Source organism: Myodes glareolus, chromosome 22 (assembly GCF_982192425.1).
Source record: "Myodes glareolus chromosome 22, mMyoGla1.1, whole genome shotgun sequence".
Taxonomy (NCBI): domain Eukaryota; kingdom Metazoa; phylum Chordata; class Mammalia; order Rodentia; family Cricetidae; genus Myodes; species Myodes glareolus.
Genome location: NC_142047.1, coordinates 8231181 through 8252834, shown reverse-complemented (window position 1 = coordinate 8252834; position 21654 = coordinate 8231181). Strand labels below are relative to the sequence as shown.

General features: G+C 43.8%; 1 protein-coding gene across 1 annotated transcript in view; it reads left to right on the top strand.

Moving 5' to 3' along the window:
• The first annotated feature begins 2219 nt into the window (after positions 1 to 2219).
• Positions 2220 to 21654, top strand: part of Hhip (hedgehog interacting protein) — a 92876-nt gene continuing 73441 nt past the window's right edge. The window contains exons 1-4 of the mRNA XM_048440107.3: positions 2220 to 2985; positions 8468 to 8660; positions 15175 to 15331; positions 16165 to 16366. Coding sequence (XP_048296064.3) covers positions 2707 to 2985; positions 8468 to 8660; positions 15175 to 15331; positions 16165 to 16366 — 831 coding nt within the window. The 5' untranslated portion in view covers positions 2220 to 2706. The remainder of the gene's footprint in view (positions 2986 to 8467; positions 8661 to 15174; positions 15332 to 16164; positions 16367 to 21654) is intronic.

Sequence of the window (21654 nt, the reverse complement as noted above, 5' to 3'; positions counted from 1 at the left end):
CTGGGAGCGCACTGCGCAGGAAGGCCTGCCTGACACTACTTAAATCCTTTTATTATTTCACAGTGGACATGCCAACCACTGAGATATGATTTTAGAAGGATCTTTATTTTAGGGAAAGACATTAAACAAAAATTTAGGAATAAATTCCTGACCACATTCTAAATGAGGTTCTAGGATCTGAATCATCTGGAATTATGCCAGTGGCTTGATTGTGATAGAACTCATCTCAGGAACTACTAAAGGGAGAGCTTAAAACTCTTAGTGGGATTTAGTTTATCATCAAAGATTTCTAAGCAGGAAGAATGTTAGATAAACCACATGTGAACTTAGGGTATGTTCACAATAATATGTACACCTAGTGCATGACAATGTCCATGTACACAGGAGTGCATGTCAGTGTCCATGTGCACCATAGTGAATGACGATGGTGCCCATGTACACCTAGTGCATGACAATGTCCATGTGCACTGTAGTGTATGACAGTGTCCATGTGCACCGTAGTGAATGACAGTGTCCATGTACACAGTAGTGCATGACGATGGTGCCCATGTACACCTAGTGCATGACAGTGTCCATGTGCACCATAGTGCATGACAGTGCCCATGCACACAGTGGTGCATGACAATGCTGCCCATGTACACAGTGGTGCATGACAGTTTCCATGTACACCATAGTGCATGACGACAGTGCCCATGTATACAGTGGTGCATGACAGTGCCCATGTACACACTGGTGCAGGACAATGGTGTCAATGTACATAGTAGTGCATGATGGTGTCTGGAAAAAGGATTAAGTTTGGCCCCACAGCATTTGCTTTAGCTAAGGGGTAGGTCAAATGTCTCAGTGGACTTTAGGTTTATTCTAACAGGTCATTTGCGCTGCTTAGCAACTCTAACTTCACATATAAACTGTAATTAAGAAATCAGGGGTTGAAAGGAGCAAGGCTCACCTAGCCACTGATACCACTTTCTAAGGAGTCAGTTACCAGCCTCAACCGCCACCAACTTTCACAGGAGCTGGCGAAATATGTGTCCAAATATGGTGAACATTCCCCTATTGCCAAAATGGGAAAAACAGCCTTATCTCCTCATCAAAAGTCATCCACCAGGAAATCAGCTTCCCTGTTTAGTATCCAAATAGACACAAAGCACATTTCGTGTGTGGCTCCTGGGAGGCTTATCCCAGTGGCAACTTGTGAGCCTCCCATAAACATGAAATCACAGCTCTTGATAACGTCAACATCGCTCTAGGCAGAACTTGTCCTCTTAGGGGAAAGCGGATTTTATTCGTACATATGGAGCTACGTAGGGTTGTGCTTCTGCACTTTGCTTCAGAGACTAAACTCTTTCTCCTCTGTATTTACACACCAGAAAGTTTATGCACGTGTGTGCGTGCATGTGTGTGTGTGTGTGTACACGCACTCATGTACTTTATAAATGCACACAAAGCTACAGGTGTCTTCCAGGCGACTTAGTCTGAGGTTACAGGTGGCCCCTCAAGGTTGTCCTACCTAAGTCCTCTTGGAGAAGAACTCAGTTGTAGCCTGCTCTGAGACACCGAACCCTATTATCTTTACCCGTGGGTGGCCCCTCAACCTACACAAAAACCTACAACATCTGGATCCTTCTCTTGTCTCTAAATCTCGGGGATCACTGGGGACCAGCTGCAACTGTCATGCCTGCAGGAGAAGGAAAGGCACGGACAAGCTTCCAGCTGCCTTCTCCAGCCCACGGAGTCCAACTCTTCCTGGGCTAGGTAACCAAACCCAGAGCAGCGTGGGCGAAGACAGGGAAAGATCCCTCCCTTCTCACCTCGCGTGGTCCCTTCTTACTCACAGGGTCCGGGAGCCTCAGCCTGGTCGCCCAGAGCGGCAGCGACGCCCCCAGGCACTTTTGGCCCAGGCTGGGCAGCGCGGCTGGGCCACCCCCACCCCGGCACGGTGGCGCTCTGGGTTCCGAGGCCCGGAGGCTAAGGGCTCCCCGCCCCCCTCGCCCGTCCCCTGTCCTGCCTCCTGTTCCCCCCCTTGGTCCCCGCCCCGTCGCAGCCCGAGGCCACCCTGGGTCCCAGCAAGCGCTAGCTCCCGGGCCGGCTGCCCCCTCCTCTCTCCCCCACCCCGCGCGGGGGCGCGCGAGCGGCGGTGACGTCAAGGGGCGCGCGGTGGCAGCACCTCCCCGCGCGCTAGTTAAAAAGAAGAAGAAAAGAGGGAGCGAAACATGAGAGGCTGTGTGAGAAGCAGCAGCCGCCGACAGAGGAGACCTCAGCATCCTCGGGAGCCCAGCGCTGGCCCTGCCTCCGCCCGGCCCGCCGCCGCCGCCGCCCTTTCGGTTCCTGCTACTGTCTCACCTAAACAACTCCCATTGAGCGGACAAGCGAAGTTCCATGACTGTCTTCTTCTCTCCTTCCTCCTCCTCTTCCAACTCCTTCTCCTCCCACTTCCCAGCCGCTGTGGAAAGCCCCTAACCCAACTGACGCTGGCAAGGCTGCGGACAGTGTCATCTGCACTTTATCTCGTGGCTCCGGCTGCCCTAAGGCAAAGTTGCAGCGCTCTGCATCTTTCTCCCCCGCCACCTCCCTCTGCCCCTGGAGCGTCCCGCCACCCCGCAGCACTCCCCTGGAGCTGCGCCCTAGTGCCCTTGCTGGGCAGTGGCTTTCCCCCCCTCGCTCTCCCATCCTCCCGCGTCCTGCCACTGCTGCTTCGGGTAGACGATGCTGAAGATGCTCTCGTTTAAGCTGCTACTGCTGGCCGTGGCGCTGGGCTTTTTTGAAGGAGATGCCAAGTTTGGGGAAAGGAGCGAAGGGAGCGGAGCGAGGAGAAGAAGGTGCCTGAATGGGAACCCCCCGAAGCGCCTGAAAAGGAGAGACAGGCGGATGATGACCCAGCTGGAGCTGCTGAGTGGAGGAGAGATCCTGTGTGGTGGCTTCTACCCCCGAGTATCCTGCTGCCTGCAGAGTGACAGTACTGCATTGGGGCGTCTGGAGAACAAGGTAGGCGCTTGTAGAGGTGGCTCGCTGAGATGCTGGTAGCTGCAAGAGAGGCCAAACTCGTTTCGATAGCTCCTATAACTTTTCTATGATGGCTAGGTGTTCTCGGTGTGTGCTCCTGGGAGGTGTGCAGATAACTCTCCCTTCCCTGGAGTCCGTTGTGGGAGACGTTGGTCAAACTTGCCTATCTCAAGAGAGACGTGTGGTACCCGCGTCCTGGGCTGGGTAAATCTGTTTTAAAAAATCGGGATTAACAGTATATTTTGGATCAAATCGAGCTCTTGGTGAGATGGAACTGTAAATTAGGGTGGCTGTGGTTTCCGGTTTATTTTTCTGGGGTAGTAAAGATTTGTTACGTTTTCTCCACGTGCTCTAACTAGAGAGCGGCTTGGATTCTGAAGGTTATCGAGGCACTGTTGGTTTATGATCCCAAGCCCAGGCTGCTGAAGAGTCTAGCTTGAATGACAATGGTTAAACCAGCGGAAGGGAACTCCTGGTGCGTTAAGAGCTGGGAGATTTTGCTGGAGTCTCCTGCTCAGTGGTTTTTCCGCCTTGTAACATTAGAAAGCCAGGATTTTGTCGGTACAGCGTTGTCTAGAAGGATCTTGTCTAGAAACTCATTTTTATGAGTGATGACATATGCACTTCCCATGCGTTGATTAGTTTAGCCAAGAAGTGTCTGCCCAGTGTGAGTCGTTGGTCTTGATTCTGCATGAGATTTTTTACAGGGAATGGCTGTGTGCCGTCTGTGGGATCCTGTCATTAACAATCACTTCACAGGGGATAGACAATCAGGTGTCTCTGCTCCCCCGTCTTTGCCCATTTTAACTTTAATTAAGAATTCCTCTGTTACAACCCTGCAGTTGTCAAGGTCTGAGAGACTCGGAAAACTTGTGCTCCACTCTTGCTGGCCCAGGCATTAAAAAAAAAAAATGCCCAGGCTGAATCTAATTTTTATGCTCAGTTCATGGTAGATTTCACCCTATTATCATGTAAACAGCTCCTGCGAATCAACATATGTGTCTGGGTGGTACCTCTCACTTTGTTTTGTAACAAAAAGCCATATTGCATCATTTAATTTGCTCAAGTCATGCAAATAGGAAAAAAATCAATAGGACAAAAAGGGGTCGACTTATCCTCCTCCCCACTAAACTGCTGCCCACACACAGCGTCCCTGTTGCTTATGGCCAAAGACTAACAACACCACCATTGTATTTGTTAGTTGGTTCACTAATGGGTGAAACTAGAGAACATCATTCTCTTTCAGTCCTCAGCTCTGTCCAAATGTCCATGCCTTTTGAGGGAGCGTTTGTCTAACTCGTTCTATTCCCAGATGAGTGAGAGCTGTCCTGCCGCAGGTTTCAGCTGCAGCCCGTTCTTTATTCTTACCATATGCAGCAGTAGCCTGAGATGCGGGGAACAGATACGCCAGCATTTTATCCGCAACAATGTCATTAAGCCCCAGCCTCCTAATTGAATGAAGCTACAGAAACAGCTCAGTCAGAGCATCCTAAAGACTTCACCAGGAGTCCCCAGCCCCCTCCACCCCCAAGGGGAAGCTCAGAGAAAGGTGTAGAAATATTTACTCACCATGAAGGGTCCCTGTGTGTAGTGTATGCTGTGATTATAACGAGGATCCGGAGACTCCTGCAATACTGACCTCTTCCAGAAACGTGGAATGCAAACTTTGCTCTTACTATAGTGGAGAGAAGGGACAAAGGGGCAAACAGGGGAGTTGGTAATTCTTAAAAGAAGCTACAATTAAAAAAGAAAGAGAAAAAAAAGGAAAGCAATTCTTTAGGAAAGGTCTGCCATGTTAGCTATGCATATTCTTGCCTAAGCTTTTCCAGTCTCCTGCAAATTCCAATTCCTTTGGAAAATGTATCAGTTTGGGTTCTGCAGGCTCTGCCCCTCTATTGCGAGTGACTCACAAGCAAACAGTACCCCAGGTACCCAAGGCAAGAGACTTGGGTTCTTGACCTGTGTTCTCAAACTTTCACAGTTTAAATACAAGTGTTTCCCTTTCCCCCATAATCTTCCTAGATTATAACATATGTTAGGGTATTATTTCATAAATGTGTGTGCAGGACAGATGCTGGCACACACCATCTGAGTCATTTGTTGTTGTTGTTGTTGTTTACAAAAAATTCCAGAAAAGAGGTTTGCATTTCTGCAACTTTTCAAGAAAAGTACTACAGTAGCATTTCATCAGAGAAGAAATTTCAAAGACAAATAGAAAGAAAAAGGTCAGAAGACTGAGCATGCTCAGCTAAGGAGTTAAATCCAGTTCATAGGCTAGCGGACTTTCTTCAGTGAACTAAAATTAAGTTCAATTCCTTAGACTCCATACTATGTTCTAATGTTTGAGTTTCCTGTAGATTTTAATAATGTTAAGAAATGTAATGAGATTAATAACTACGATGAGACATAAGTTATGCCAAAATTTAGTAGGTTATGTTGTCTTAGAAATTTTGCTGCAGTTTCCAAATATAGCATGCTAAAGTATCTATTTCTCATTAGCCAAGCTGAATCTACAGCTCACCGAAATACCCCATTTCTAAAACTTAACTTGCACTCTCTCTCTCTCTCTCTCTCTCTCTCTCTCTCTCTCTCTCTCTCTCTCTCTGCCTTGGTGGTTTCACAGCCAAAGCTGTCAAGGAATGGGTGAAAAGTAATTGTTTTCAAGTGTGCCCTTTTCCAATCATTTGTTTGCTCTGGCTCTTGCCGGGACAAAGGCTATTGTTGAACACATCCAACTAAACAAATAACTCATCCTGGGGTCCCTTTAACAGCTGCCTTAGTACAATGATCTATTTACATATTAGCCTAAAATTGAAACTGAACTCTTTAGTGACATAATCCAGCACTATAGTCCAGAGGCGCGTGTGTTCTGCCCTACAGCTGAACAGTCTTGTAGGCATAGGATATTTTAGAGATAGCTTTTCTGTGGACCAAGTGATCTTAAGGCAGCATCTTAACATACCGCCATAGATTTTCTACTTTTATCCCTTCATGAAACCCATGTGGGTGCCTCTTTACCCTCTTTGTTTATGCTGATTTCTCCGTTGATATGCTGTAGCACTGGGCTTTCTTCTGTCCCAGCACTTACCTTTCTTCCCCAGATTTCACTTTCTCGTGGCTGAGGATTAAAGGACAAGCTGCCAAATGTTCCAGACTAGTCAGCCACAGCTTCGGTCCTTTCTGGGCTGGCTGTAATCATGTTTGCGAGTTTTACACGATTTCCAAAGTCTATTTAACTAAACTACTAGAACTTGATGACTTTGTATTTGGCTTTTAAAAATTGCAACAGGAAATTAACTTAAACTTCTTCTTAAGTTTCACGGCAATGTGAGGCATTACGTTAAGAACCTGTGTGCTTGGCATACACGTGTGGGAGAGGAGAAAGAAAGAAAAGACGGGGGTATCTCTATCCCCCCCCCCCCCCAACACACACACCAGAACTCATCTGCCTAAACTGATGCTGTTGCTTGGGCTGAGTCAGTTTAATTGACTTCAGTAAGACTATTGGTTCATTGAAGCCAAAGCCAGAATGATGGCTCTATCTATCTTCAAATAGGTGTTTATATTGCGGACCTCACACAGAGTAAAATGTTACCATCCTGCTGGGCCGGAACAGCGGCAAACCTTAACAAGAATACTATTCTACTTGATTTCAGATAATTTATTGAATCCTATTTGTGAAACTTTTGATGGGGAATCTTGTGGGCAGGACACATTCCAAAAATTGTAAAAGACAGAATTCTTTAGGCACTAAAAGCAAGCTCTCCCTGAAGAACAGCTGGGAGAGAACATGGGACCTTTCTGTGTCCGCTATTTAAAAAAAACAAAAACAAAAACAAAAACTAGAAGCACGAATAGTCTCCATAAAAGCAAAGGTAATTGCAGCCCAGTTTTCAGGCAGCAGGAGTTGGCTTCGGATTCCGGCAGTTGTTTAGGTCTTGGAGGACTGCTGTATGTGAAATAAACAGAACCAAGCTGAGCACTATTCATATTGAATAGATCTGGTGAGGTTTCCAGGCTGGACAATAAAAGACATTGAAAACATTCTTGGAATGCAAATCCTAAGTATCTGGTGTATGTTTTCTTTTACAAAACTTGGACCATTTAAGCAATTGTCACTTAAACACGCTGATAAAAATTAAAATGTAAATGCAACCATGATTGATAACTTTTGAATACTCTAAGTAGTTATAATGCACATCTTTTTTTTCTGAACTTGAGCAGCCTCTTTAAACTGCTGAATACCCCATGCAATTTGTTTTTAGGTTACCTTGTCCTTTTGATGTAGGGCTTTTATGACCCTGTGATATCATAATCCAGAAAAACAGAGGCTAGATTCTTTACTCAAATTAGCTCAACTTATAAAAGAAATACTTGTTTTGGAGAACTAAACAATTTTCTAAAATTTCAAACTTTTAATTTTAATACATTGTTCCAGAGAAATACTTAAGCAGATGCCTAGCTTGAAACAGTATAAAATTCATACATGTTATGGCATTTTGTAGTGTGGTGGGGAGGGGGATCAGTAATTGATTTAGATAGCATTAATTTTATTTCCCATATATTAGGCTGATATTGTCCTCTATACTTATTGAAGGGTTCCTCAAGTCAGGTTTCTAAGTGAATACTGATGCTAAGATCTAGTCTACCTACAAGTTATTAACTTCAAGGAATCATCAATCCTCCAGAATTAATCTTACTGAAATAAAGGGCATATCATTGTAAGAATAGTAATAAAAGTCTTCTTTTTCATGAAAATTCACTACCTACTATACAAAAGCACTTTCATTAAACCCTGTGTTTATTCATGCATATAAAATGTCTAAGGACCCAGCTAGAAAGTTTTTCCTGGCTAAGATATAATGAATATTAAAAATGGGTCTTAAGCCCATTTGGTTCAGTTTGGAATATTTTTATAGAACACGCAAGTGTAGGAACTTGCGTGGTACTGATTGCATATTGGGAACAAGCAGAAATTTACCAAAATGCTATTTAAGTACAGTTTTGAAAGCCTGTTAGAGGATTTAGGAATTAAATGGATTTTTTTACCCATGATACAAATAAGCCATGTCTTTAAATTACACTTTGGACACAGTTGGATAACGGTGTAGAATTTTCAAGGTAAATATGATTCAATATATGCTCTGGGGTAGAATAAATGAATCAACCATTCAACAGTCCATAAACATCTTAATTTTAACAGCACAAGGACAGAATCACACCCTTGGATCTGCAAAGGCAAGAAGTACTTCCGTGTGTTCCCTTCTGACCTTTGTCTTTCCACCCTGACCTTAAAGATAGGTGTGTTCTTTTGAAAGGCTCTATATTGTGACACAGTCATCCTTTTTTTTCCTGAATTAGACTTTTCTGCTCACATGATCGAAGTGGGGGGGGGGTAAGAAAACCCAACAAAGCTCATTTTTCTCATGACTAACAAGCTGTGTTTCTGATTTGTGGCTTTCAGATCTTTTCTGCCACCAACAACACAGAGTGTGGCAAATTACTGGAGGAGATCAAATGCGCCCCTTGCTCCCCACACTCTCAAAGCCTGTTCTCCTCGCCCGAGAGAGATGTCCTGGATGGGGATCTAGTACTTCCGCTCCTCTGCAAAGACTATTGCAAAGAATTCTTTTATACTTGTCGGGGCCATATTCCAGGTAAAAGGAAAAAATACATAAGTTCAAACATTGCCAGGTGTCCTTATAAGATAACTGTTCTTTAAGGCTTATTTATAGGAGTTGTAAATTGTGTTTCACATTCTTATTTTACTTAATAGTTGACTTTTCCAAAGTCTTATGTTTTATTATTGTGAAAGAGGGTATTACAATTTCAGTGACAAACAGTACACTAACTTCGTTCTAAGTTAATATCTCATTAAATACTAATACAAATGGTAAGTTTTTTGCACATTGGATTGTCAGTATAACTTTATACGTGCTGAGTTATTATCAGTAAACCCTCCTTTTCTTTTTCTCCCGCTGAATTATAACCCAGCACCAACAGATATTTCTTGTTGGAACCTTTTTAGCTATCAAGGCCACTGCTTCCAATCCACAGCAGGTATGGGATAAGAGGGTGCCCACTGGCTTTAAGATATATCTTTAGATAAAGTGTGACTATTTGTGAAGGCCCAAAATAACATCTAACCAAGTATTTTCACATCGGATGACTAATTGACACCTTAGAAACACCATAAAATGGTGTTTTCTGGACAGAGGAGAAAAACTGAGCCCCAGAAGAACTCTCCTGCTTTAGCCAAGCCGTATAAAGAGAAGGCAGCAGAATGGCCGCAGAAACTCTTCTGCATGAGGTGACAGAAAGATACCTGGTCACCATCACATTTCAGACTCTAATAAAGAGATAAACCCGACATGGGCATCATCAGAAGTCTGCAACCTGGGGAACGGAAGCTCAGTCATAAACCACCTGCCACACAATCATAAAGACCTGAGTCCAAATCCTCAACACCCATGTGAAGGGGAAAAAGAGACCGACATAGACATACACACGTTTAACCCAGGGCAGGGATCACAGGAGTTTGCTTCAGAGTCAGTATTTGTATGATTCAGTGCAGCTGAGAATGACTGAGGACACACACAGACATACCCTACACACCAACAGACACATACACACACACACACACACCGACAGGCACACCCACATACCACACACATCAAGAGACACACACACACACACCATACACATGAACAAACACACACATACAAATTCCTACACAAGAACACACACATATGTACCCTACATATGAACAGACACACACACACACATCCTACACTTGAACACACACACGCACCTACACACAGACAGACACACACAATTTATAAGTTGTGTAGTTGTATTTTATTTAGAAGAATAACCATGGAGGAAGAACGTAATTTAACAAGACAGATTAGACAGATTGTTTTTAGCTATTCCAAGTTCACACACCAATCACTGCAGTGAACCACATATAAAACTAAATAGTATTTAAGAAAGAGGTAAGCTGTAAGTACAGTAGGATGTGACTCAGATAATTCTTTGAAAGTGCTGTATACATCTTAAAAATTTTTTGACCCACAAAAATATAGACAAAAAAATAAAACTTCCTTATAAATAATAAATACTTTAGGTCTGCTTGATCCCTCTGCATATAGCATGACATGTACCTAAACCAAATGGATGTGAAAATATTGTTGTTTTTATAAACTGTAGCCGTATTTCTGACTTTTCTTAAGCTAGCTGTTTTCCCCCCTTTATCACATTTCTCAATGCAAAGTGGAGCAGCTCCCAGTAGCCTCCGTGGCCCACAGAGACCAATAACAGATTGGAAAGCTTGGGGTGGGGGTAGCTGTAGACCTCTGCCTTCATAAGCTTAGTTAGGAGTGATCCCGGCACTTGGCCTCTTGGTTTCCTTTATCACTTCACAGCAAATACAACATGCTGTGCTCACAGACTCTTCCACGGTGGTCTTTATATATTCAAAGCTATTTTAGCATCCAAAAGAACAAAACAAGTCTACAAGATCAACTGAATGAGGCCAGCAAAGAGCTCTGAGCCCGAACTGCAAGCGCATCACTTCCCAGATCAGCATATGTGGTGATGAATGACACATTTATTTTTCTACAAAGTTTGTGTATGTGTAAAACTGCTGAAGTGCATCAAGATGTCAAGTGCTCTCCGTGGCCACCCAGCTGCCTGGAAAGATAACCACACGAAAGCTCCACTCCTGAGGTAGAGAGGGCAGTCAGGATGCTGCCTAAAAACCCAGAGAGACTTTAGCAACAAACTGAAGAATCGGCCCTTCCTAGGTCACATGCTGATAATCATTTTAAATATTTGTGTCAGAAGTGAGCTGTAATAACCCACTTTCGTAGCATTTATGTTCATTGATTTAGTAGGCAGTTAGAGCCCTGGGAGGGAGGCCACCTTTTCCTAAACTGTGATGAACAAGGCCGGAGTCCACCCATCAACCTTGCCTCCAGCCCAGAAGTGTGTCTACTCTTCTAAAGTACTGGGGCTTTAGAAATGGTCGCAAGAACAACTGGGTAATTCCACCTTAAGTCTGTCTTATGCTTTGCCCTACCCAGAATTGCAAACCTATGGGGAACAGCTAGTTGGAGATTCCATTTCATAGGGAGTGTGATCAAGGCCGCTCAGCTGTTCCTCCCAGTGCTCTCCTCTCCACAGACCAAAACCCTGGAGAGGAGGAGCCCAAGGAATGGGTTTTGTAAAAAAGGAGAATTCTGAATGGGATCATAAGAAAGCAATTTCAGAAATTCCTTTCCTTCTATATTGCTCAAACCATGAAAAAAAGTGCTTCGTCGCCTTGGCCTTAAGAAAGCATGACCGTGTTAGAGCATTCCTGGAAACTGATAAAGAGTTCATTTCTAGAAATTTAAATTAAAAAACAATCAGGTTCTGCTTATTAGAAAAGAGATTCAAAAGTAGTCAGATAGAGTATACTCTAGACTATTAATCAAAATGTTCTCCACTTGGGGACTTTCTGAGAAGGTAATTGTTTACAATTTCTCCAGTGCTCAGTTGCATACATACCCTGATATGGGCCTTTTCCTGAGTCTGAATGAGCAGAGTAGATCCTTTTCATTCATGAAAGCTGGTATAATACACTCTGAGAAAGGCACACAGAGACACCCACCGGCATAGCTTTATACTTTGTACCTGTTAGCGTAATGATTTTTATCACTTCGAGACAGTCCTGTCCCAGCAGTAGGTTCCAGTTGTTGTGAAAGGTCTGCACCCAATTAGTTCAATTGGTTTAATCCTGTGGCTAATGAGGCCAAGGTCAAGGGTTTGAGTCCATTGAGTTTCTCCAGTTCTGATTCCATCAGATACCTACCACGTGTGCCTTATTAGTCCCAGGGAGAGAAAGCTAGAGGGACAAGATGGATATACTGAAAGCCTTCCTTTCAGGGACTCAGGGGTTCTTCCCCTACTCGGTATCATGATGAATGAACCTAGGGAAATTATAGCTTCCCTTGAATACATCATGAGAAATGAAGCTGGAACATACAACACAGTATTTATTTTCCGAGTCAGTATTTTTATATGGTTCTCTGTGGGACAGCAGCACTGGATTCACCATCCTGGAAAATGGCTACAGACCTGAACACTTAATTATTTAAGTGTTATTTAACCAAGGGTTTAACAAATAGAGCAGTTGCAAGAATACTCTGCATTTGTAGACCTGCTGGGCTAAACACATACCTTCAGTAAGAGTCTCTCCAGTGACTTCTTAGAAGCTAAAGGTGTGTGTTTGGTCAAGAGTCAGTGCATCTGGGTACACAAAGTTTACGAAGATGCATTCTAGTTTAAAGTTAATATAGTCGATCCAAAACTGAGTTCTCATTTCCCGCTGTATATTATATCTGCAGCCTGCAGTGCTCTTAGAAGTGAAACCAGCCACAGTTCCATTCATTCCCTTCCAAGATGCTCCCAGTTTGCAGATTTGCCAATCGCTTTTAAAGCAAACTTGAATTTTCCTTTTGTTATTTTTGCTCAAATAGACTTGGTTTTAGCCCTTTGATTTTCACTTGGGTGCTTCGCCATTGAAGAATGAGGAGAGAGGTTGTCTTTTGTAGTGAATTTCCAACGAGGAGCGAACTCTATGTTCCTTTCCATGTCTGATGTCGGTGGATCTTCAAAGGAAGGAAACCTCCTCATTGCCTCTCCTTAGGAGGATCCTTGAACTGCCGTGCCTCCTTTTCCATACCCTGCACCCCTGCCTACAACCCCTGAGGGTACACACGGTTTCATACACCCCTGCATGCACAGCCCTCTGGGGCCAACACAGTACAGCGTTTCCCTGTGTGCACATACTCCCCAGGGCACACCCAGTGCACACTACACACCCCCTCAGGTCACAAACATTGCCCTGCATACCTGTGTGCACACACCCCTGAAGGCACACAAAGTACACATTGTACCCTTGTGTGCACATCACCTGAGGACACACACAGTACCCTGCACCTCTGTGTGCATACCCCCCTGAGGGCACACACAGTACACACTGGAGCCTGTGTGCACACATTCCTGACAGCATACACTCCTGAGGGCACTCACTTTTTTCCTGGCCTTCTTCCCCAACTTAAGATATTTCCCAACACACTAGACAGGAATTGCTCTTGAAGTCTCTGTTGGCAATTTAAAAGTCATACATTTCACCCAAACGTGAGGTCAAAATGTATCCCAGGCTTTATCGTGTGGGACTTTTATACCCTAAGATTGATTTGTTTTGAGGCTTGGACTGACCCAGGTCAAGCTCACTGGAAATGAGCATTGAGTGTCTTGCAAACTCCATCGATAAGCCTTGCTTGGCTGAGCTCCAAATCTTGTTCTTAGAAATTCTTGCAAAACCTGAATTTGTTAAATAGTTTTCAAACTCCGACTAAGTTACCTGATACTTTTATCCCAAGACTAGTAGGCATAATGAAAAGTCCAATTTGTTATGTAAAATCCGATTCTTCACTATGGTGCACATAGGAGGTGAGAGGCATCCTTCCTCCTGCAAACAAAGGCTCTCACCTGACCTGACTCTGGTGAACACAGATCGAGCAGGGTTTGTGCTGCTTGTTCTTGTTTGTTTGCAGTGTTAAGATCAAGCCTGGGCTTTGAGTCGCTGGACAGGCACTTCAGCAGTTATTTCCCCTGCCCAGCTCCTGATGGAAACATTCTCAGAAAGCAGAAGTCTCCAGAATACAGAAGCGATCTTATTGACAAGCACAATAAAGCCAGGATCTTATTACCTCAAACTACAGATTTCAATTTTTTTCTATAGTTTTCCTCAGGTCTAAAGCTTTTAAGTTTATATTCAAGGAGAGCTGTACTTTCAAAAACATCTCTGTGGATTTGGGGAATGGCTCCGTCAGCGAAGTGCTTGCAATACAAGCATAACAACCTGAGTTCAATCCCCAAAATCCATGTAAACATCTGAGCACAGAGGAGTGGGCCTATGACCCTCTTGATGGGGAGACTGAAAGAGGAGGCTCCTTGGGCCTCCCTGGCAAGCCAGTATCATGGAACCAGTGAGCTTCACATTCGATGAGAGACTCTGTCTCAAAATCTAAAGAGGAGAAAAAATACCAGATGTTGACTTCTGACCTCTACACTTAAATCTGTGCTCACATACACAGGCACATGAGCACACACACATCCACACATACCCATGTTCACATACACATATACGCACATACACATACGCAAGCATACAGATACACCAACAATTTTAACATGAAAGAGAAGAATTATCTTTATTTTATCACCTGTCAGTACACCATGTGATTTTGTTTTGGTCCAGGGGTGTGTCAGTTTTTCTTCTTAAAGAGATAGAAAATCATTTAAATATATTTATCATTGTCCCTTAGAGAAAAATGTACAGTAAAAAAAAAAAAGGTTCAAAGTATTTGAAATAAGAGGCTTTCCCTTAGCAACAATTCCTTGCTTAAAGACTGCACAGTAAGTCGTTAATTCTATATGGAGATATTTGCTACTTCCATCAGTGCATTGTATTAGACGACTGGCAAACAACAGACTATCGCTTTTCTAGTTGTCATGTGTTCTCTTTAGGAAAGTATTTAGTACTGTAGGAAAATTAGACTAATTAGTGATGGGGTGAGCTCATAAATACTTCCTGTGATCAGTGAGGCGGCTTGAGAAGAGTAAATGCAGTAACCATGGGTTTTATAACGTGCCTTTCATTAGTCTTTCAAGTAGTTAGCCCAGGGGCTGGAGAGATGGCTCAGTGGTTAAGATCCCTCATTGTAAAGATCATTCAGAGGTTCTAGGTTCAGTTCCCAGCACCTACATTGGCAGCTCACACCTGTCTATAAACACAGACACACACATGGATCCTGCACACACATGGCACATGTAAGCTCATGAGGGAACACACATACACATCATACGAATGGATAAGTAAATCTTTTTAATGTACCCCGCATAAGGAGATTACACTTTACTAGAATTCTTAAATGTGTTTAAAGAAGAAAAGGGAACCCCAACCCCTCGCCGGTGCCTTTTCATAGTGCCACGCCTGGTTTTCTCCTGTGAATATTCACACACTTTCTAAAAGCCCTCTTAGGGCCAGATGCCCAAACGAGCTGGTTTTGCTAGAACACTTCATGGTTCTAATGAGTCTTTTTCCGTGTCTGTTTAAAGGGCTTCTTCAAACAACTGCTGATGAGTTTTGCTTTTACTATTCGAGAAAAGATGGCGGGTTGTGCTTTCCAGATTTCCCAAGAAAGCAAGTCAGAGGGCCAGCATCTAACTACCTGGACCAAATGGAGGAATACGAGAAGGTGGAGGAGCTCAGCAGGTCCATACACTTCAACGGTCCTCCCTCTCTCTCTCTCTCTCTCTCTCTCTCTCTCTCTCTCTCCTCTTTACTCTTAGAGAAAAAATGAGCAAATCCAAATTGGTGATTTTGACAGGACGGCCTCTCTCTGCTTGTGCCCGAGATGCACAGCCTGCACACACACTAACTTCTCTCTCCCTCTTAGTGCTTTGTTCCTCCAGCATCGCAGCTTAAATGCACTTAGTACTCAGACTCCTAATCCCATGTTATGAGCTTGGCTTCTCCATGACTCATGGGAATTTTATAAGCACAGTGTTCAACTTGGATTTTATGATTGTTGTTAGCTTTATGGCACCATGGAAATATTCAGCATGTTTATTATTAGCAAATCAGTTTTTCTTTATATAAATGGATGTTAGAACTTTCTCCTTAAATGCCTTCTCATAAAAACTCATTATTGTGAGGAAAAACAAATTTTAATTACAGTCACTGAAAGATGAGATAATGAGCTAATGACATTTCAGAATAAACCATTGGGGTTTTCACTTTTACTTCTGAGAAACGGATATCTTGTTATTTTCCATTGAAAAGATAATACGAATTAACCAAAATAATCCTATTATAGGCTACCTGTCTTAGCAGCCCCTCTTGATTTTCAAAACCATTGGTTCTTTGAGGAAATGAATACATTTTGGGAAATGTATTGTGCACATCTGTTTGAGGAAATGAATACATTTGGGGAAGTATACTGTGCACATCTGTTTGAGGAAATGAATACATTTGGGGACGTATACTGTGCACATCCGTGTGCACCTCCATCAGGAGAGCTGACTGGTCTTCTCTGATTTGTTTAGAAAACACAAACACAACTGCTTCTGCGTGCAGGAGGTCGTGAGTGGGCTGCGGCAGCCCGTGGGTGCCGTCCACAGTGGGGATGGCTCTCATCGCCTCTTCATTCTAGAGAAGGAAGGCTACGTGAGGATCCTGACTCCAGAAGGAGAGCTTTTCAAGGAGCCTTACTTGAACATTCACAAACTTGTTCAGAGTGGAATAAAGGTTGGCTTTTTCTATTTCTTTATTTTGTTCTGGTTGTGTAGGAGTTATCTTAAATGCTTTCTTCTTCACTGGAGGTTTATATTTGTAATAAAATAAAGGATATCTGAAAGAGAAAATAAGGAGATGCCTTAAGAGAGCAACAATTACAACTCAGGGACAATGACATCTTTGTTTGATTTACTGACTATTAAGAAATATAACCAGGTGGTATTTTGTCCCTATATAGTGTTCATATTTAAAATAACTTTTGCTTTTAGGTCTTAATTACTGGGCATAAAATTGCATATTACATATCCACATTTCTGAGTACAACAAAGATGTAATTTTGGAGATTGTAGTTGATTCTTTTCTCATGCCTTTTATTTGTTTGGGCCATAAAAAATGTTTCTTGTACTGACATCTTTGTACAATGTTTTTACAGGTAAGTCAGACATTTTTACTCAATTAGCATACCCATCACTTTCTTTCCCACTCCTAGTTTGAATTCTCCAGTCAAATCCCCTAGGTATGTAAAGAAACTGTCCTGAAGCCCACACGACGTGACTAGCAGACGCTGTTGGCGGCGGAGGCAGCGCAGCAGCTGCAGCTGCCGAGACTGAGACACATGCACCAGCTCGGGGCTGTCAGTGACACAAAAGTCCTGAGTTCCGGAAAGAACTGCTTATGCTTTTCACTGTTCCCCTGGAAACAGAACTCGAGGTTTACATTTTGAGACTCAGAGATATGGATTCCTTGATTTGTGCTTCATTCCCAGTGGGGGGACCACCAAAATCAGAAGGAACAATGGAGGAAAAATACACTCCCAATATCTGCTCAGTAAATTCTGGGTTAAAAAACAAAATGAGTCAAAGAGGACCCGGTGATGCTAGGGTCAGTGAGAACATGGTGATGCTGGGTTCAGTGAGGACACGGTGATGCTGGGGTCACGGTGATGCAGGGGTCAGTGAGGACACGGTGATCCTGGGGTCATGGTGATGCTGGGGTCAGTGAGGACACGGTGATGCTGGGGTCACGGTGATGCAGGGGTCAGTGAGGACACCGTGATCCTGGGGTCATGGTGATGCAGGGGTCAGTGAGGACACGGTGATGCTGGAGTCAATGAGGACACGGTGATGCTGGAGTCAGTGAGGACACGGTGATGCTGGGGCCACAGGGATACTAGGATCGGTGAGGACACAGTGATGCTGGGGCCATGGTGATGCTGGGGTCACAGTGATGCTGGAGTCAGTGAGAATGCGGTGATGATGGGACCAGTGAGGATACGGTAATGCAGGGGTGAGTGAGGACACAGTGATTCTGGGATCAGTGAGAACACGGTAATGCAGGGGTCAGTGAGGACATGGTGATGCTGGGGTCACGGTGATGCTGGGATCAGTGAGGACACGGTGATGCTGGGGTCAGTGAGAACATGATGATGCTGGGGTCTCGGTGATGCTGGGGTTAGTGAGAACATGGTGATGCTGGGACCAGTGAGGATACAGTGATGCAGGGGTCACGGTGATGCTGGGATCATGGTGATGCTGGGGTCAGAGAGGACACGGTGATGCTGGGGTCATGGTGATTCTGGGGTCATGGTGATGCTGGGATCAGAGAGGACACGGTGATGCTGGGACCAGTGAGGATACAGTGATGCAGGGGTCAGTGAGGACACGGTGATGCTGGGGTCACGGTGATGCTGGGGTCAGAGAGGTCACGGTGATGCTGGGGTTAGTGAGAACATGGTGATGCTGGGGTCTCGGTGGTGCTGGGGTCAGTGAGAACATGGTGATGCTGGGACCAGTGAGGATACAGTGATGCAGGGGTCACGGTGATGCTGGGATCATGGTGATGCTGGGGTCAGAGAGGACACGGTGATGCTGGGACCAGTGAGGATACAGTGATGCAGGGGTCAGTGAGGACACGGTGATGCTGGGGTCACGGTGATGCTGGGGTCAGAGAGGTCACGGTGATGCTGGGGTCAGAGAGGTCACGGTGATGCTGGGGTCAGAGAGGTCACGGTGATGCTGGGGTCAGTGAGAACGCAGTGATGCTGGGGTCAGTGAGAACGCAGTGATGCTGGGGTCACGGTGATGCTGGGGTCAGTGAGAATGCGGTGATGCTGGGGTCACGGTGATGCTGGGATCACGGTGATGCTGGGGTCAGTGAGGACACGGTGATGCTGGGGTCAGTGAGATCACAGTGATCCTATACATGTTGTAACCATGTGGACTTGTGATGTGCTGATCATTTGAGACATACTTGGTGGGATAAGTAACCCTTAAGCTGGCATGTTGGTCAGTGGGAGCACACTTACTTAGTATGTGTGAAGTCCTGGATTCAATCTCCAATACCATAAAAATGAAGCAAAAGAAAATAAACAAATCACCTAGCAAGATGCCTCCTCAGGCAATGCCATACAAGCCCTGAACCCCAGACTGGGAAGAACAAGCTCCTGGCCATTGTCCTTTGCCTCCCTATCTGTCCCAGTGCACAGCCACATCCATGTCCACACCCACAGATTAATAGTAAAGGATGTGTCTAATATGATATATATGTATCTCCTTTGGGCCTGGGGCTGTCGCTCTGTATAGATGGCTAGCGTAGTATGTATGAGGTCACTTGATGGAGGAGGATTATCTGTCTATTGTGTTATTTTCATTGGTCAATAAAGAGACTGCCTTGGCCCCTTGATAGGACAGAAAATTAGGTAGGCGGAGTAAACAGAACAGAATGCTGGGAAGAGGGCTATGAGGCAGACGTGTGGTTCAATCTTCAGTTCTGGGAGGGAGATTAAACCTTTCCTTTCGTGCACGTCTGTGATCGCAGCGCAGCGTTTGGGTAGCCAAGGCAGGAAGATCCTAAATTCACGGCTGTTCTGCATTAGACAGTGAAATCCTGTGGTTGTTCTTGGTTGTTATTTTTCTCAATTTTTGTTATTTTTTAAAGTTTCTTATTATTCTATATGTATGGGTGATTTGCCTGCGTGTATGTCTGTGTACCACATGCATATGCATGCCTGGGGGCTGTGGAAGCCAGAAATAGTCTGGAGTTAGGATGGTTTTGAGCCACCACGTGAGTGCTGGGAATCAACCTGGATCTTTTGACAAAGTGACCATTGCTCTTAACTGCTGAGCCATCTCTCCAGCTACCACTCCTTGTGGTAGCTTGTGCGCCCGTGTGTGTGTGTGTGTGTGTGTGTGTGTGTGTGTGTGTATGTGTGTGTGTGTGTGGTGAAGGGAAGGGGAAAGGTGGAGGCTTTTGACATGACACATCTTAGACACCAAGACAGATTGTTTGAATGAGTTATTGTTTGGACTTTGATAGTTCAACTTTCCCCCAAAGGAACCATCCCTAGATTTTACAGCAGGTAATCTAAAACAAGCATTAATGGGTTAATATCTTGTGTTCAATCAATATTCTCTGACATGGGTCTTGGTAGCTCTCTGAGGTGTCACTGCAGAGCAAAGATAAGGAGTGACTAGGATGCTTGTTACTCACAGTGGTGGCTTTCCTCCCACGGGTGAAATGTGCACTTGCTCAGGAGACATGGAGCGAACATGCTAGAATCATCCTTTGTCCTTCCACTGATTAGAATCAACCGCAGTTTAGGTTCATACACACCTCCTTCTGTTTTTTTATATTAAAATTAAGTGATCTTTTTTTTAGAAACAATTTTTTAGTTTTTATCCTAAGCAACTTTTAAATAACATTAAAACCAAATCACACACACATATTTTCCTCTACTGTATTTTGGGACTTTCCTAAGATTTGGGAACTTTTCTCAAAACCTTGCCTTTGGGGGCTGGAGTGGCAGTTGAGTGGTTAAAAGCACTTGTTGCTCTTCCAGAGAACACAAGTTTTGATCTCATCAGGTCAATTGTTTCAATACCATCTGTAAGTCCAGCTTCAGAGGATCTGATGCCCAGGTCTGACCTCCTTGGTCACCAGGACACAAGCACACACACATACACATACACACACTTTGTAAATTTCATTAAAAACTTCCTTTTAGATGTTCTATTTCCTTCTAATTCATCTTTTAGGATGGCTCCATCATTCTAGTTTCAACACTGTAAGCAAAGTCATGTATCACTCTGGCCGATGATTATTCTCTTAATATTCATTCATAAAAAATGTTTCCGAGTAGAATATATGCCATAAATACACATTCTCAGTTTTGCTTTAAAACATACCTTCAAATATTTAAAGTTATAGTACATTGCTTTTTAACACTATTTCAGAAAAACTTTGGGCTTAAGAGATACATATGATCAAAAGTAGCTGTAAAAAGAGGCTCAGAACCCCAGAAACATTGCTGCACAAAGTAGTAAAAGTGATCATCTTATTTCTACTTCAATTGAACTGCCTAAAGAACAGCTGGCTCCCTTTAAAGTCACAATTACTTTGAAGTTTTTCTATTTCAAATGACACGTGTTCATTGGGATTCTGAATGAACGATCCAGTGGGCTATTCTGCTTTGGCAGGGAAACATTTCATATTGCAATAAAATTGCCCAAGGCAGGACATCACAGTCTCGGGGTCTGCACTGTGTTTGTACTGGGAGTCTCCGGGAATTTTGCGGAGCATGAAGAAATTCTGTTGACTTTGGCATCTGAGTTTCCTGAGGAGCCCCAGAACTTCTGGAGTTTTAACATAAACTTCGGACTCCACTATCCCAGCGAAAGGATAGGACATTACTTAAAGGGTGGCGTCTTAAATTCTGTTAGGGTTTGTTACTAATGGTACCACAGAGATAGCAATCTGTCCCTGAGAGTCTTGAGTGTGGTTAGTGAGGAATGAGACCACACTCTGATAAAGCAATTCATGCTGTATGCGCCTCTATCTTTCTCTCTGGGGAACCCTTGGACTGAAAGTGTTAAAAGGAGGCTGCTACCGGTATAATGGGGTGGATGCCACCACATTTATGAATGGATCATGAATTATACTACTACTTGTTATTGATTGTCTCTCAGAGACTTAGGAAACAAAGATATTTCACAGATACTTCTCAGACTTCTTTGATAACAGGGATATTTAGCAAACTTATGTACAAATTTTGTGTTTAACTACAATTATTCTGCATAAATGATACAATAAGACTTTTCACAAGTCACATGACATGCTATTTCTTTTCTGTTCTTTCAGTTAAATCCTGAGTGGTGGCATAAAGTCATTTAGCTACAACACTCAGATCTCAGAATTAATAATACATTCCAACCCAGCCTCCACAAGCCCAATTAAATAAAAATTATAGAAACTTCAGTGGAGAGCTAAGCCACATGACATCAATTAATGACCTGTGGGAATAA